Source organism: Quercus suber, unplaced genomic scaffold (assembly GCF_002906115.3).
Source record: "Quercus suber isolate HL8 unplaced genomic scaffold, Cork oak 2.0 scaffold_35, whole genome shotgun sequence".
Classification (NCBI taxonomy): domain Eukaryota; kingdom Viridiplantae; phylum Streptophyta; class Magnoliopsida; order Fagales; family Fagaceae; genus Quercus; species Quercus suber.
The window spans coordinates 67156-85622 of NW_027069500.1; the positions used below are offsets into that span (position 1 = coordinate 67156).

At 32.5% G+C, this 18467-nt stretch overlaps 1 protein-coding gene across 1 annotated transcript; it reads left to right on the forward strand.

Annotated features, from left to right (window-relative positions):
* Positions 1–4659: 4659 nt before the first annotated feature.
* Positions 4660–6028, forward strand: LOC112000994 (uncharacterized). The gene is made up of 4 exons (XM_065770769.1): positions 4660–4821; positions 4927–5014; positions 5483–5590; positions 5712–6028. Exons 1-4 carry the CDS (start codon positions 4799–4801, stop codon positions 5721–5723), a joined length of 231 nt encoding a protein of 76 aa, XP_065626841.1. The 5' UTR covers positions 4660–4798; the 3' UTR covers positions 5724–6028.
* Positions 6029–18467: the final 12439 nt, after the last annotated feature.

The following is an 18467-nucleotide window of genomic DNA, read 5'->3' on the forward strand; positions in this document are numbered from 1 at the left end:
ATTTTTATAGTTGGAAATGGATAATAGTGAAATCAACATCATATTCATGAACATGGTGAATATGTTAAAAGGCAGATTCAAAGATTAATAATGAAAACTAGCATTTACACGTTTTCCTAGTAATACTAAGTATTGACTTATGATTTGTTTTTCAACGGAATTTCATTATACTTTATCTCTTCTATTTTTATGTCCTTCCATTCTAGAACCTATCATCATGGACAATCCAATTTCAATTTCAATAAAATAAATAGTACATTTTTTTAATATGAAATTCTATAGTTCACAGTTACAAAATTACAAAAAGAATGCAATATATATATATATTCATACATGTAGCTCACTCATATACAACATATAATAACTTTTAAGGAGTATTGAAAGAAAAAGAAGGGGGGAAAAGAAAAGAAAGACAATAGGGTAAGAAAATAGTGCTATCCCTTGAACCTTTTTCATTGTATGACTTTAGTCTCATTTGGTCCTTAGTTCCTTACTTTTGTCCTCCATAAACCAGATTTATAACAACTATGCTCCAATAACCCTAAAATAGTTATAATACAGCAAATGAATAAAATCATCTATAACAATCAAAATCATATGAGTAATAAAACAATAAAAAAAAAAGAGAGAAAAGAAATAGCACTAAGAGATCGAATTACTTTGTAAGAAAGGACTACTTCCTCTTTTGGGAGAGAAAAGAGAGGTTTTTATTTTTTATTTTTTATATTTCTTAAAAATTGAACATGAAGAAGAGAGACATTTATTTATGTTTGAATTTTGCAATTGACTTGTCGTTTAGAAGGAATAAAGAGAGGTGGGAGTGCCTAATTTTATGGGATATAAATAAGGGGTTTATCTTTGAATTAAAATAAGTAATATACTTTGGTAGGATATTTTAACAATAGTAATTAAGGAGAATTAATTTCTCCTAATTAAGGGGAAGGGTAAGTATCCCATGAGAAGTGGTAACATTTTTAATGATAGTAATGCAATAACATGTTCATAAGTTATTTTTTTCTCTTTCTCTTACAAAATTTAGACTATACACTTACACTTCACTTTTATATTTACAAATTTCTTTTCTATACTATGAATAATGTATTAATTGACAATATAATTATTTTTTATTTTTGTATTTATTGTTATAAGTTTAAGAAACTAGAATGCCAAGATGAATTATTTAAAATATATATATTATAAAAGAACAATAAGAGATAGTAAATGTTGATGATGATGAAGAAAATTTTAATGAAGAAATAAGTTTACAAAATGATGAATATGATGATAACATTGACTTGGACAGAGTTGATTAGGCAATATGATGAATATGTTGAAAAGAAATTATTATTTTGGGCCATTTGTAATGTATTATCACTTTTGAGTTTAATCAATTTGAATATGTATACTATAAACACATACTAGTGTGATTTATTTAGTTAGCTTGTTAACCATTATTACATAAGTGATGATAAATTAGTCATTAGTTGAATACATTCTGATGAATCAAGAAAATTCACCAATGAGTCGCACGATACTCCTTTCGCTTTGTATGCTAACCTGCACGAAACAAAAGAGCAAACCTATCGAAGGACACCGGTGTGGTGCCGGCCAAACACCCTCCGAAGGTTAAGTCAGAAAGTATTCTCACAACTCTAGAGTGCTAGAGAGGGGTTAATTATCCGTACCTTGGCTTGTGAGGGTATTGGGGCTTTTATAGTGGCTTGAGGTTGACATCCCTTTCTTGGCGCGGAAGTCTTTTCGTTATAGGACTCTTCTTGTAGAACCCTAAACGTGATGAATGAGTCTCCTCCTTATGCGGAAGATCTTTACCAAATATATAAGATTTTCGGAGTCCTACTGGCGCAAGGACTCTATTTGGGCCCTTATGAGAGTGGGTTAAAATATCCCCCATTGGGGGCTCAACAGGCCCATGGACAACTAGCCCAACATCCTTCACTCCGTCCATATCCGGCCCGTTCACATCAGGTCCGTCCAATGGAGGCCCGTGCAAATGATGGATCTGATCATTCGGGCATAAGCGGACCATACTCGATCCGTTCAGTCACATAAGAATTTTTTTCTTTAACTGATGTGGAGGTGCAAAATAAGGAGAGGAAAGCTAGATATGTTCACATTGTATTCTAGAATCTAGATGATGTTAACCTCCTCCTTCTTATTCTTCTTTTATTTTTTAAAGAAAAAATTACCTAAATTAATGACGATTAATGGAAAGTTGGAAACCAATAGCAGTGGAGGGCCATGATGAAATTGGATTTTTATAGTTGGAAATGGATAATAGTGAAATCAACATCATATTCATGAACATGGTGAATATGTTAAAAGGCAGATTCAAAGATTAATAATGAAAACTAGCATTTACACGTTTTCCTAGTAATACTAAGTATTGACTTATGATTTGTTTTTCAACGGAATTTCATTATACTTTATCTCTTCTATTTTTATGTCCTTCCATTCTAGAACCTATCATCATGGACAATCCAATTTCAATTTCAATAAAATAAATAGTACATTTTTTTAATATGAAATTCTATAGTTCACAGTTACAAAATTACAAAAAGAATGCAATATATATATATATTCATACATGTAGCTCACTCATATACAACATATAATAACTTTTAAGGAGTATTGAAAGAAAAAGAAGGGGGGAAAAGAAAAGAAAGACAATAGGGTAAGAAAATAGTGCTATCCCTTGAACCTTTTTCATTGTATGACTTTAGTCTCATTTGGTCCTTAGTTCCTTACTTTTGTCCTCCATAAACCAGATTTATAACAACTATGCTCCAATAACCCTAAAATAGTTATAATACAGCAAATGAATAAAATCATCTATAACAATCAAAATCATATGAGTAATAAAACAATAAAAAAAAAAGAGAGAAAAGAAATAGCACTAAGAGATCGAATTACTTTGTAAGAAAGGACTACTTCCTCTTTTGGGAGAGAAAAGAGAGGTTTTTATTTTTTATTTTTTATATTTCTTAAAAATTGAACATGAAGAAGAGAGACATTTATTTATGTTTGAATTTTGCAATTGACTTGTCGTTTAGAAGGAATAAAGAGAGGTGGGAGTGCCTAATTTTATGGGATATAAATAAGGGGTTTATCTTTGAATTAAAATAAGTAATATACTTTGGTAGGATATTTTAACAATAGTAATTAAGGAGAATTAATTTCTCCTAATTAAGGGGAAGGGTAAGTATCCCATGAGAAGTGGTAACATTTTTAATGATAGTAATGCAATAACATGTTCATAAGTTATTTTTTTATCTTTCTCTTACAAAATTTAGACTATACACTTACACTTCACTTTTATATTTACAAATTTCTTTTCTATACTATGAATAATGTATTAACTGACAATATAATTATTTTTTATTTTTGTATTTATTGTTATAAGTTTAAGAAACTAGAATGCCAAGATGAATTATTTAAAATATATATATTAAAATAAAAGAACAATAAGAGATAGTAAATGTTGATGATGATGAAGAAAATTTTAATGAAGAAATAAGTTTACAAAATGATGAATATGATGATAATATTGACTTGGACAGAGTTGATTAGGCAATATGATGAATATGTTGAAAAGAAATTATTATTTTGGGCCATTTGTAATGTATTATCACTTTTGAGTTTAATCAATTTGAATATGTATGCTATAAACACATACTAGTGTGATTTATTTAGTTAGGTTGTTAAACATTATTACATAAGTGATGATAAATTAGTCATTAGTTGAATACATTCAAAATTTATAATAAATATACCCTTTATATATGTGTGTGTGTGTGTGTGTATAAAAATTTTTAAATTTCATTAAGTGCTTGTGTATCATAAATACAAAAAAATAAAAAAATTAATTCGATTCACATTTTGACAACTATGGATATATTGTACATGGTTGGGTTATTTTGTGATTAGGAAGACTCATGCAATGGAAGGAAAAAATATGTGTTTGTAACCTGCATGACACTAACAAAATCCATGAAGTGAACAATAGCCTCAAAAAGATAGCCTAAAATCACTTCGATGATCAAATTAGAGTCTCACAAGGGTGAAAATAGTTTGCTAAAAGTGTTTGGGTTAAGAATGCATGCTTGGATGATATGGGAAATGTTATTTACATTTACAATTACCCACATTTCTCATTCAAATGTGTCATCACCTAATTTGTGCTTTCGATGGATTTAACATTAATTAGTCTGTTTGGTTGGTCTAAAATGTATGCCCATGTTGGCATTGGTGATTTTTGTTCGACAAACATGGGACATTGCATTTAATACAAAGTGAAGTTATTGGTGGTGCAATTAATGTGATTGTGACCATTTCTAACCATTTGATCCACCTTTTGAGGAGAACTCATTAGGTCGGTTTTAAAATATAAATTACTAATAGAAGTGGATGGTGATACTAATATGAAAAGAGATGGGTTAAAGTTACACCTGGTGTAACTTTAAAGAGTTACACATTTTTTAAACCATTAGATTTAAGTAAATCCAACGGTTAGAAAAAGACATTCATTATTACAAATATTTTTATTAAAATCTCATTAATTACTCTCATTTATTACCTTCTAAACCTATCCCTAAACCAAACAAAATTTAACGTCTGACATTCTCTCTCTCCATTTGTCTCTCTCTCGATTCTAAACCTACGTCTCTCTCTCTCTCTCTCTCTCTCCTTCACCATTGTTCCACCTCCACAGATTGCTGGCAAAAAAAAAACCCGAACACTATTTCTAATTGGATAACATGAAACAAATTGAAATGGGGCAATGTCCAATGATCAGCTCTCCATGTTAGAATTTCTATATCCATTTCAACACTGTGTTGCAAATATTAGTAATATTTTGTAATATGGTTGAAATATTTTGGGGTTTTCATTTTTGGGCTATAAATGCAGCTTGCTTTTTGAGCGAGCCACAAGGATAGTAGATCAAAGAGGTGACAAGAGGATTTCTGGTAAGCCTAACAGGCAGTTTATCTTTCAGGTGAAGATTATTTCTTTACTTGCATACACGTTTTGTTACCTTATAAATAGACATGCTTACGAAATTGACAACTAGATGGTACGATCTAGATCTGAACAAGCATCCGCATCATGAAGTTGTTGTAAGGTTAAATTTTGTTTAGATTTTTTTTTTTTTTTTTTTTTTTTTTTTCATTTTGTGAATCTGGATCTCTAGCTGATACTGGGGAATTTCAAGTCCAAAAGTTTGAAAATTTTCAATATTTTTTTCATGCATTTATCAATTTGGGTGAAATTATAAAGAAAATATTTAGAAATTTAGATGACATCAGCTAAGTAATGAGAAATTTGAAGAAGCTGGATTAGTTGAAAGTTGCCAATTTGGTAGTTGAGGCCAAGATGGATTTGGTTGAAGAAACTTGTTATTTTTGACTAGGTAATGGGGAAGATGAAATCTAAAACTGTTTCTCCACTTATTTGGTCTGGTTAGGTTGTGGGAGAATCACGGAGGAAGGAGGAATATTTCTGCTTTGTTGAATGCTATTGTGCATGTTATTCATTCTTCTATGACATTGTAAATAGAGGGGAACAACTATGTGTAAGATCATCATTCTTGCTTATCCATTAAATTATGAAGTCAAATCCTTTAACCTTTCCTTTTCTTTTTGCAACAAGTTTCTTGTATTTAATTCATTTTCTTTTTTGCCTGTTTCTTACAGTGTAAGCATTAATTAGCTGAAGACTAGCTGCATCCTTGGGAGCTTGCATTGAAGTTAAGGTGTCTGATGAATATTTATCAAGACACCTTAATTTCATGTATCCCAACTACATTTTCTAGTGGATTATTGACCGCTTGGAGGGCGGTGGAGAGGTTTTACGTCGAGAGCTTCAGTTTCCCTTTCGATAACACATCGCATGTTGTTCTTGTGTTTGCATCTCTCTTCCCTTTATCTTTACCATTTAATTACTACTATGATTGTGATTATTTATGGTTTAGATTGTTTATCTCTTCTGTTATAAGCTTGTTATCATCTTCCGCACATATATTGTTTGATATAAAGCTTGAATTGGTAATTTGTTGTTTGGGGGTTTAAACATTCATAGTGTTTTCAATGTTATTTGAACATTCATATCCACAAGGTAACAAAACGTGTATGCAAGTAAGGAAATAATATTCACCTGAAAGATGAACCGCCCGCTAGGCTTGCTAGAAATCCTCTTGACACCTCTTTGATCTACTATCCTTGTGGCTCGCTCAAAAAGCAAGCTGCATTTATAGCCCAAAAATGAAAACCCCAAAATATTTCAACCACATTACAAAACAGTACTAATATTTGCAACACAGTGTTGAAATGGATATAGAAATTCTAACATGGAGAGCTGATCATTGGACACTGCCCCATTTCAATTTGTTTCGTGTTATCAAATTAGAAACAGTGTTCGGTTTTTTTTTTTTTTTGCTGGCAATCTGTGGAGGTGGAACAATGGTGGAGGAGAGAGAGAGAGAAACGGAGGTTTAGAATGGAGAGAGAGACAAACGGAGAGAGAGAATGTTAGACGTTAAATTTTGTTTGGTTTAGGGATAGGTTTAGAAGGTAATAAATGAGAGTAATTAATAAGATTTTAATAAAAATATTTGTAATAATGAATGTCTTTTTTTAATCGTTGGATTTACTTAAATCCAATGGTTTAAAAAAGGTGTAACTCTTTAAAGTTATACAAGGTGTAACTTGAACCCATCTCATATGAAAATGAAATTGAACATGAAGAAACAAAATTAAAAAAAAAAAAAAGAATCCTAAATTTGTACTTAAATATACATTTAAAGATATCATAGAATTTGAAATCCATGATATTTATTTCATGACAATAAGTCTTTACATCAGTTTAAGATATTAATGAATTTGCAAGATATTAATGAAAAACAATTTATATTTGAGTTAATTGGAATCTATGTTTTTGTATTTTTTAAGTGAAAAAAAACTATAACAAGAATCCAATTGACGGAGGCCTCTCTCTCTCTCTCTCTCTCTCTCTCTCTCTATGAGTGTGTGTTTATTTTCAACTGGGAAGCTCCTATGTTTGTATTTTGCTATGTAAAAAAAGGTTATTTTAGCTTTAGCTGTAAAAGTCCTTTGGAATAAAGGGAATGACATTATCGTCCTAATTGTAATATAGAAAGAGTTAATTGTGTTATTGCGATGTAAGGCATAAGAATAAAAGCAATTTGTCCACTTTCGCGAGGTGGTGCTGTGTTGGATAGTGCTGTATACTCTGAAGTTTGAAATTGAACCCACTATTTATATCCCTTCAAATTTTGAGGGATTTGGAGAATGGCCCATGATGCAATGACTAGAAATATATATTGTAACATAATATAACTACCCACCAAGACTAATGCATGAAGCTTATTGAAAACACCATCCATGTTTCCAGTGGTTAGGGTCTTGAAGTGAAGTAGATACCGTGCATTTGTGCTCAAATTCTTGAAAGCAACCATGTAACATTGGTTTGGTTTAATATTGTTAGTCAGTTTATCAGTAACTTCTTGAGGTGGATTGAAGTTTGGCTATGACTATATTATTATTGTCAGTTTTATATTAAAGCTTAATAAGCCTTAATTGCCAAGGAATTTGTAGCTTAATTGGCATCTTCTTATGTACAAAGTGATTTAGGGTCTATGGAGGAAAGGATTCGAACTGCAGAGTTAAAAAATGCTTAATAAGTTTTAATTATAAATCAAGTGTTTGTCAAAGGTATCATTTGCGCAACAATGGCAAGGAAAAGAGAAAATCATTTGCACAACAATTAATGGCTTGCTTGCTTGACTTCATTGCTTGCAATGGGACAAACAATTAACCATCTACTAAAGCCTAAATTAATGGAAGTTGCCCTCCACTTTTTAACTCCTACTCGTTTTTAACAACCATTTCTCTTTTGTCCTTTCTTTGGTATTTGGTTTTGTTGTTGTGCCTGTGATTTTCTTCACCTCTCAACATGGCATACGCAACCTCCAGTTCCTCCAAATTTAAAATTGGGCCTGTCAAAGTTCGAATGTCCACATTTCTTTAAATTGGGCCTTCCCGAATTTTAAAACTTGAGGCTGTCAAATTTGCCTAATCGACCCATCAAACTTTTCAAATATTATTCTGGAAGAGGATGCTGCAAATGTTCTGAAACAGAATGAAGAAAAGCCTTATTGGGTCATCTCCTCAGTCATTGAAGATATAAAGCTTTCATTAGGTCTCTCTCTCTCTTATATGCAGGACTGAAATTATCTAGCTCACAATTGGCTGCTTGGGCCTTCAGTAGAAGTTTGGGCCAGCATCTATCTGACTTGTTGATTTTGGATTTTTGTTCCAGATGACTGAGATGGAAAAGGGACCTTCTTCCTCTTTTTATTTTTATTTATTTAATTTTTTATATATCCCTATTTCCTGTTGCCTTTGCTCTGCTTAATACGTATGCATCTCTCTTCTTTATTGTTTAATGAAAGAGGTGTTATTCAGGGGAAAAAAAAAATCAAACTTAAATTGGGCATATCAAATTAGGCTATCCAAATCTTGGAGTTTGTGAGATTAATATCATTTTATTTTTATCAATGCGAGAATAGAAATTCATTGGCCATCTTTTTAGTTCCTAGAAGCAAGTTACTTTTCATCATGATGAGTTAAACTTTGCACTAAATGGCTTTGCCAACCTTAGTACTTATATGTCTTGTAAGCCTGAACTCTAAGTGCTACCGTGAGGCAGACGAGATGCTTAACCACTAGACTCCCACTTATCATTGAGAAAAGGAGGAGAAAATTCAGTAATTTCTGTGCATACCTAAAAACAATATAACACGTAAATCACCCTAGACCTTAAAAAAAAATGAAGGTAAATTGTAACTATATATCATAAATTATAGGGGCAGTTACATTTTTTCAATTGTTGATGCTAGTCTACTCTGTTGCTGTGCTGCTTGGTGGTTTTCTTGGTTGCTTGTGCTACTGTATTTGCTGTTGTGGTCTCTTTGCTTGGTGTTCTTTTGTAATGTGTGCTAGAGTGGGCTCTCTGTTTTTTTTTTTTTTTTTTTTTTTTTGAGAGCTTTTCCTGGTGTTTGACTGAGGATGATGCTTGGTGTTCTCTGCTATCTTTATTTTTCTTGGTGTTCCCTTCCTTTGCTGTTTCTTGAGTAATGCTTAATGTTTTTAATATTAGTATTCTATTAATCTATTTTCGTTAAGTGTGAGACACTAGAGCATATTTATTGATATTTGTTGGCTTTGGGTGAGTTGATATCTCCCATAGTAGAGTAAATGGGATAGGACAGGAGGAAAAAAGAAGTGACCTAGAGCATATTTATTGAGTAGGTACTAGTAGGCTAGTAGCCCCTAGCCAGCGTGTGAAGTTTTACAAGAAAATGAGAAGTATATATATGCTTATAAACAACAACAATTTCTCCATTATTAAAAATACAACAACTACAATACCATCAAAGTTTTAGTCCCAAGTTTTTGGGGGTCAATTATAAATTTTGAAAAGATTATTCAAGGTCAGTCATATTTTTTTCTTCTTCTCCATTCTACTTTATTTCAAAAGCATAATTTGTTACTTTCTAAATTAACATGTCATTTTTAACTACTTTTATTAATGTTATTTCTCCCAAATCAAAATTCAAGAACTCAAAAGGTAAAGGAAAATATTTATTCTTAAATAAACATTTTACTTGAATTTTACGCTACATATATCAAATTATTTCTCCATTACAAGGTGCCGCAGCATTCCCTTCCGGCTCTTGGCAGAGCAGGCAGTGAGCCTCGCAGCTAGAAAAGGTACTAAAATCTAATTATTCTCTTGTTTGCATTCAGGTCTTTGGAGATAGAAATTTCGGGCTTTTGTCATGCGATTGAATTTGCAATAGATTTGGAAAATTAGTGAAATGAAGATAGATTGTCATTCTCAAAGTGTATTGAAGGAGATCACTACACAAGCAAACACCATGCCATGATAAATCTCGGTCACTTTTAGCATGGTATAAAGATTCTACTGAGTGGTCTTAGACATGTAAAATTCGACTATTTTTGGGTGGAAGGATTAGCTAAAGAGTCTCAATATCATAATGATGTAGTCTACAGGGTGGAAGATATACCCCCATGTATTTCAAATATTTTACTCATCATTGTTGTATAACACTTATAATTAAATTACACTATATATATATATATATATATATAATTACATATTTGTTTGTTTTTCAAAAGAGAGAGAGAGANTTTTTTTTTTTTTTTTTTTTTTTTTGCCATTCATGTTTGATTGATTTTATTTTGATATTGACACTGTCATTCATTTCTATTAATAATTTTACAGTTAAGTGCCAGATGAGTAATGTTTATTGAACCACATCACAAATGATTAAGTGCCATGAATCCATGAATCAATCTATGCTTGCCTAGGTGTGTAGTTAATCTCTCCTCTCTTTTGCATGATGAGATTATGGAATGCGCATGAGTAAAATTTGGTGAATATATAATGGACATATATGATGGAATCAATGGACTTGCATGAATGATGAGGTTAGTTATAAACACTTGTAAGGATGCAGGTGTAGTTACCTTAATTGCTTGAATTGAATTTACTTTCATTGTAATTTAGTTTTATGTGTTAAAATGGGTTTGGTTTCGCATACCAATTTTAGTTAGTGATGTGAATTCCTACTATCACATATCAATAAGGCTTGTGATATGAATTCCTACTATCACATATCAATAAGGCTTGATCCAATAGAACTTCTAGAAAATATTTTCAAGTTGTTTCCTAAAATAAAACCTTGTTTTCAAAATAATATATACTTTTAAGCTTGTGTTTCTAAAAGGACATAATTTAGTTACAAAATTGGTTGTAACCTAAGATTACAATCTTACTAAGAAAATAAATATTACTACATATTTTGAAAATCTAACCATTGAATTGTGTATTTTTTACGCTCTTAATACACATGTTAAATTTTGTGTCAATCGGATATTATTTGCTATATAATCTATAAGCTTATATTATATACATAATTTTAAACTACGAAAACTTGCAATTTAAATAATTTATTGATGACATAACCATTGATTTTTAATTTTCTAGAAATTTTGTAAGTATGGAGGATATAAAAAGAAGATGTAATCTAATGGTATATTTATCAAAATTCACATCCATTAAAAAGATATTGAGTAAGGTTGTAACTTAAGGCTACAACCAATTTTATTGTTAAATTTTGTCCTTTCAAAAGTGTTTTCAAGATAAACCATACTTCTATATTGTTTTCCAAAAGTGCTTTTCAAAAAGTGAGTTGTTTTTTCTAAGAAAACCAATGAAACCCATTATTTTGAAAATGAAAAATTTTCTAAAATTTTTGGGATTTTCTGTTCCTAGAAAAATGCTTCTCCTAAAGCATATGGAATTTCCTAGTGAAAAATACATTTTCAAAATCCAATGGATTCTTCCTCTTGAAAATGGTTTTCCAAAACACATGGAATATTCCTCTTGAAAACTACCTTCTAAAAAGCCCATGAAATTTTCATCATTGAAAATGATTTTCCAAAAAACACATGGAAATTTTCCTCTTGGAAACTACTCTGCAAAACTTACACAATTTTCATCATTGAAAACAATTTTAAGAAAAACCATGGGATTTTTCATCTGGAAAGCTAATTCCTAAAAAATTCAGAAGAAATGGAATTTTCTGCAACTCTTAAAAATGGTTTCCTTAGAAAAATTGGCTTCCCTAAAATGCATCATTTGAAAACAATATTTTGTCTTTGAATCTCTTGGGATTCCCCATTCTCTCAACTTTTTGCTCTTAGTGCATTTATATTTTCGATTTTAGTTAAATAATTTTCAACTTATGGATAATTTGGTAAATATTTTGAAAATAAGAACGTATGTTTGTTTGAGGCCCAAAGGTTAAGAACACTCAAAGTCCAAGGGTGAACCTTAGGTATCTTGGAAATACTAGAAGGTGCTAACTAGTTAAGTTGCAAGACTCTTGGCTCACTTGTTGCAGCATTGCTATTGGTTCTTAATGCATTTATTTTTTCAATTTTAATTAAACAATTTTCAAGTTGGATAATTTTGTTAGTGTCTTGTATTTACTTTTCCATTGCATTGTATTACTATATTGTTATGGTTTTTTGACTCAATTCCCAAATAATTCCATTGGATTGTTGTTATTTGTCCACGTAACAAATAATTCTATATCGAAATTCCTAAATGTTAAGTAAGTATCCAATTTTTTACAAAATGAAAGAAATTTGGGTTTATTTGTGTCAATATTCTAATTTTATTATACTAAAAAAAGAAAAGAAAAAAGAGAAGAATGAATCTTCATGCCTAAAATAACTAGCTAAATATTATATAAATGGGTTTAGGCTTCAAACGTGAGACCTTTGAGTTTTTATTTTTTATTTTTTTAGTGTCTAATTTTTTCTTAAGTGATCCAATTGTGATTCATAAATAGTCATCCAATTGTTGGTTTTGGGTGACATTTGTATTTCCAAATTTTAATTAAATAAATTTTAAATTGTGGAAATTTTATAATTTTTATATTTCATTTTGGATTGTTATTATAGTTTTTGAAGAAATTTTGTTTAGATAAAAAATAATTGTAGGGTCAGTTTTCTTTACGTCAACCCAAAAACAATAAATTTGTAGAGTATGGGTTGAAGAACTAGAGTTAACAAGGGATTCACCGCAAAAGATTATCACTCCTTTTTCTTATTTATTGATTAGTTTCTCATACATTCCATGCCATCTTTCATACCCTCTCCCTCTATTATATAACCACTCTCACTCTCATCCCTACCGTCCACGTGCTCCCCATCCATGGACGTGCTCAAGTACATGTCACGTCAGGCAGCTGCTTTTCATCTCTGTGTGAGTGGCGGTAGGTCATGAAATGCTGAACCCGAATTCCCAGTGAAATCTCTTCTCGGCTTATTATTATTGTAGCGATCCGACCTAAAGTCCTTCTTGTCCTGGGTGGTAACCTTATCCTTACCCTTCTCCTGCTGCCTATCCTCCTCAACCCTCTTATACTTCTCGATGCGATCCATCAGCTGGCGCATGCTAACAACTGGCTTGCCAGACAAGGACGTTCTCAGACCATGATCAGTGGGCAGACCCAACTTGAATGTCTCCAAGGCCATGGCGTCGAAGTTGCCCTCCATTTCGTTGAACATCTCCCAGTACCTGTCCGAGTATGCCTTCAGTGTCTCACCCTCACGCATGCTTAAGGACAAAAGAGAGGATAAGGGTCTGGGCACTCTCCGGCAGGTGACAAATTGCGATCCGAAAGCTTGAGTAAGCTCTTGGTAAGAATCAATGGAATCGGCCCTCAGGTTATCAAACCATCTCATGGCTATAGGACCCAAACTGGAAGGGAATACCTTACACATCAGAGCTTCATCCCTAGCATAGACAGCCATTCTTTGGTTAAAATGGCTAACGTGCTCCACAGGGTCAGTTTTGCCGTTATAGATAGTAAAGGTTGGCTGGTTGAAACGCCGAGGCATCTCCGCTCCCTCGATCCTACGGGTGAAGGGTGATCTGGAAATTTGACTTAGAGCCCTACTCATGGCATCATTGCCCACACCTCCGTATGGTGGTTCTCGAGGTCGCTTTTCACGAGGGCGCTCAGCTTCGTACGAGAAAGTCTCACTGATTGGAGTTTGAGAATTCGGCTCATAGGGAATATCCTGCCCATCGTCCCAGTCGTCATCAGGGAGTGTTACAGTGCGCTTCCTCTTCTCATGACGCAACTCCCTCTTCAACCTATCGATCTCTATTTGCATGTTGGTTTTTTCTGCATAGGGAACACGGCTTCCACTCCGAGATTGGGTTCGCTCAGTGTGGGTAGTATGCACACTGCCCTCACGGTCCTGCCTCCGCTCCAGGTTAAGGAAGGGGTCAATATGTTGAGAGGCCCCAGATTCCGCTGGTTGTTGCCCTTGATCCGCCATGACCAACCGTTGTCACTCCTCCCCTGCTCTCAAGCTCTCCCCACAGACGGCGCCAATTGTAGGGTCAGTTTTCTTTACGTCAACCCAAAAACAATAAATTTGTAGAGTATGGGTTGAAGAACTAGAGTTAACAAGGGATTCACCGCAAAAGATTATCACTCCTTTTTCTTATTTATTGATTAGTTTCTCATACATTCCATGCCATCTTTCATACCCTCTCCTCTATTATATAACCACTCTCACTCTCATCCCTACCGTCCACGTGCTCCCCATCCATGGACGTGCTCAAGTACATGTCACGTCAGGCAGCTGCTTTTCATCTCTGTGTGAGTGGCGGTAGGTCATGAATCACTGTTCAGATGTCTTCTCCACATAAATGCGGCCAGAAAAGCTGTTGCAATGCATTGAATACGGTGGCAGCAGCCTTCCCCTCAGATATTTCTTCATCCTTATCGTTCTTGAGTGTGCTTTGAGCTTATCTTGATCAGGTGGGCTCCTCGGACGATCAACCAGGCTTTTCTCCTGCTCAATTAGTCTCCGCCATCATACCAGGGTAAAACATCCTCCTCGGACAGGAGATGTCCTCCTCGGACTGGAGATATCCTCCTCGGAAAGCGATGATCCTCTACCCAGAGGATTCCGCTCCAATCTGGGCCTCGCATTCTTTTCATCCTTCTCTTCGGATGTGAAACAGTTCTCTCGTGGGTATTCGGCCCATTAACTTGGGCCTGATCCTTTTATTCCCCACAATAATCTATATATTAAAATTCTTTAATTTTTGAAGAAATTATATAATGAATTTTAAGTAATTTTATAAATTGAAGGAAAATAATACATATGGCTGACCCTAAACTTTAGGGCCTAAAGTTGAGACTGATTTTTTTGTTGTTGTTGTTGTATATGTTGAGACTGATTTTGTTGCAATAGTTATTGCAAAACATTGCGTAATATATAACCAAATATGAATAAAGATGGAAAACAAACATACAATGAAACATATATTTATAGAAAAGATCATATAATGAAACATATGTTTATAAAATTCACACTAATGTTAATTAAATATAGTAAAATGGTATGTAATAGACTATGTTTACGTTCAACCTATTTTCTTCCTCCTAAACACCTTAGGTAATATTTTTGTTTTATATCATCTCTTGGTATGTATAGCTTGGTAGATTTCTATGATTTTGATGATTGAAAATACCAAATATAGAGACATCATCATTGATTTAAGTATATGTAAAGCAAATAATAAAACAATGGAAATAACTTTGTTGCACATGCTGACAATGACACATTTTATAGTTTGAAGGGTAATAGTTCAACATTGATTATCCAATAAAAATTTCCATTCCTGTGGAATAGGCTAGGACAAGACAGTTTCTATTCCAACAGAATAAGACATGACGTAGATTTCTAAGAACAAAAGTTGCTTTTTTTTTTTTTTGAGAAATAAGAACAAAAGTTGCTTAAGTTAACTCTAATGGAGGGTATTGTAAAACTAAAAATTAAAATAAAACAACTAAATTCATCATAATTGTTTTCTGGGCAAGTCATTTTATTGGAAACAAATCAGCCGTGAAGACAACCAAAGAGACATTGAATATTATTTAGGGAAAATTACCTCTTTTGTCCTTATATTTTGGCTATGTTTTCAATTTGGTCCTTAAGTTTTTATACTTTATCTCTGGTCATTATATTTTTAAATTAACATTTATTTTAATCCCTATCTTGCTCCCTCTTAAGGACTAAAATGATAGCAAATTCATAAGTAAGTATTAAATGAAATTATATAAACTTGAGGAACAAATTGATAGTACCCCAAAATATAAGGACTAAAAAGCTAATTACGCATATCATTTATTTTGTACATAAGTATAAACGTATGTTATTTCTCTTTATATATCTAAAGGTGAATAAACATTTATAAGGTGACTTGGAAAGAGGAATAAAAGTTTCTTATGGAAATTAATAAAAATAACAAGTTATCATCTAATAAATAATGTATTCAAGGTATTACATAATAATAATAATAATAATAATAATAATAATAAAGCATTTCAACTTAACCTAAAATTGTTTTGTGTTTTCTTTAGTGTTCATTGAAGTCAACTAACCTCAAATAGGAAAAAAAAAATTGTTTGATTTTTTTTAAAGAAAAATTTTGAATTTGACAATACTAAGAGCGGGAGAGTTATATATATATATATATATAATGAGAGAGAGAGAGAGAGAGAGAGAGAGAGAAGAGAGAGAGAGAGAGAGAGAGAGAGAGAGAGAGAGAGAGAGAGAGAGAGAGAGAGAGAGAGAGTATTGCTTTTTTTTTTTTTTTTTTTTTTTTTTTTTTTTTATAATTTAAATTTGGCGAAGAACCATGGAGAGGTTGAAATGTGGTTAGAAAAAACTGTTATATTTTTTTTAAACTTATGTAAAATTTAAATGTTTTTAAATTGATAATTTTACATATATAACCATATTATTTAAACTTCTTAAGCAATTGAATTTGCGAGTAGTTTGGACATATAAAAGTAGGAGTCCAAATAGGAGAAGTTTTTTAAATAGTAGTATAAAATACAAATACGAGAGAAAGGTAAATATGTTTTTAATGTTTGAAATGTATATGCTAAACCTTGATTGTACTTTGGAAGAACATATATTTGGAGCAGTGGCAGAGCCAATTTTTTCTTTTAGGAGGGTCAAGCTATATATATATATATATATAAAGAATTCAAAAAGTTAGTTACCTGATCTCTTAATTCCCTAAGTCATCCATAAGCTTTACTTTTTTTTTTTTGTTTGTTTGTTTGAGAGAGTTTTAATCTATGGTGTTCGCTTCTGATGATAGTTCTCTATCATTTGAAAGCTCGAAAATGTGTCGAAAACACACGAGCTGTTTAGACCCCCAAATCAAAGTTATAGCTTGGTTGATTTTACACTAACTTAATACTAAGTGCGGAATAGTGTAAACACAAGTGTATAAGCAAGAGAGCTACTCTAATCCATATTTAAAGCAACACAATAGTAAAATGAAATCAACAAGAGTAGGGAAGAGAAATGCAAATACAGATAACACTGAGACGTGTTATTGAAGAGGAAACTGAAGAGCTCAGCGAAAAACCTCTCTGCTACCCTCCATGTGGAAATCGATCCCTTAGATAATCAGTTGGGATACAAGGGTGAGCAAGAGACCTTTCAAGCCTAATCTACCCTCTGTACCTAAACCCTTTAAGCTCCTACTCCAATAAGGCTTTTTGGAACTGTGTCTTGTTTAGTTCTCCGGATCCCGCAACAAGTTCCATGTTGTATATGCCATTCTAGGCTTCTTCCAATGCATCCCAGTAGCATCAAAACTCCACTTGACACTCTCAAAGGTTGTGGTAAGTGTTTGGGTTATCAACGTCTCAATGGTATGGAAATGGAGAAGTAGGAGACGAGGAAATTCCTAAACCAAATGTGTAGAGGATTGTGGGTGTAACAATTTCTAACTCTCAAGGTGTTTGGCTAGGGTTTTCTCTCAGAAGCTTTCTTTTACATTTGTGGGTAATGTGGATATAAATAGTGTAGGCACAGAAAGTGTGTATCAGACTGGACAGACTGGCAGAATAGAATGCCTCGTGGGTGTCTTGCAGAAAGGTCTTACCCGCGAGATACTCGCGAGACACAATTGTCTCCATTTGGCCTGACTTTTCGCATTCCAGCATGTGCAAGGCATATGAGTTACTTCGCGGGATGCTAAGTCGCGAGATACCGGCGAAAACACTTCATTTTTCAATTGCTTGAGTCTTCACACACTCTCTCTCTCTAACACATAACCCTTACAATGAAATCCCACATTAAATACAGAATATAAACGATTGAATAAAATTACAATCAAATTTGGCATTGAATAAAAGCCAACACAACAAATAGTTGTAAATAACAACTTTACATCATTAGACCAAACCAATTAGTTTTTGGTGTTTGCGGAGATTAAACTCTAGGTCTCTTATTCTACCATTAGAAATTTTACCAATTGAGATAATTGGAATCTAGGAAAAAATTTGGCTTTGCCACTACTCTAAATATATGTTCTTAAAGTACAATCAAGGTTTAACATATACCTTTCAAAAATTAAAAACATATTAACCTTTCTCTCGTCTTAGTATTCTATACTACTATTTAAAGGGTTTCCCTTATTTAAACTCTTACTTTTGTATGCCCAAATTACCTTTAAATTCATCTGTTTAAAAAGTTTTAATAATATGGTTATAACCCTAAACTTTACTTAACATTACCTTGAACAAGTAAATATATAAGGGTATACAAGTAATTAAAATTTAATTAATAGTTCAATGAAAAAAAAAAAAATCTACTCCCCAGTTAATTTTTTCAAATCATGTTCTCCTCCCTAGCCATAAAAAAATAGGCCCCACAACTATGTGCAATGCCAAAAATTTCAAAACACAAAATTATCCAAATTGAAAAAAAAGAAAGGCAAACAAT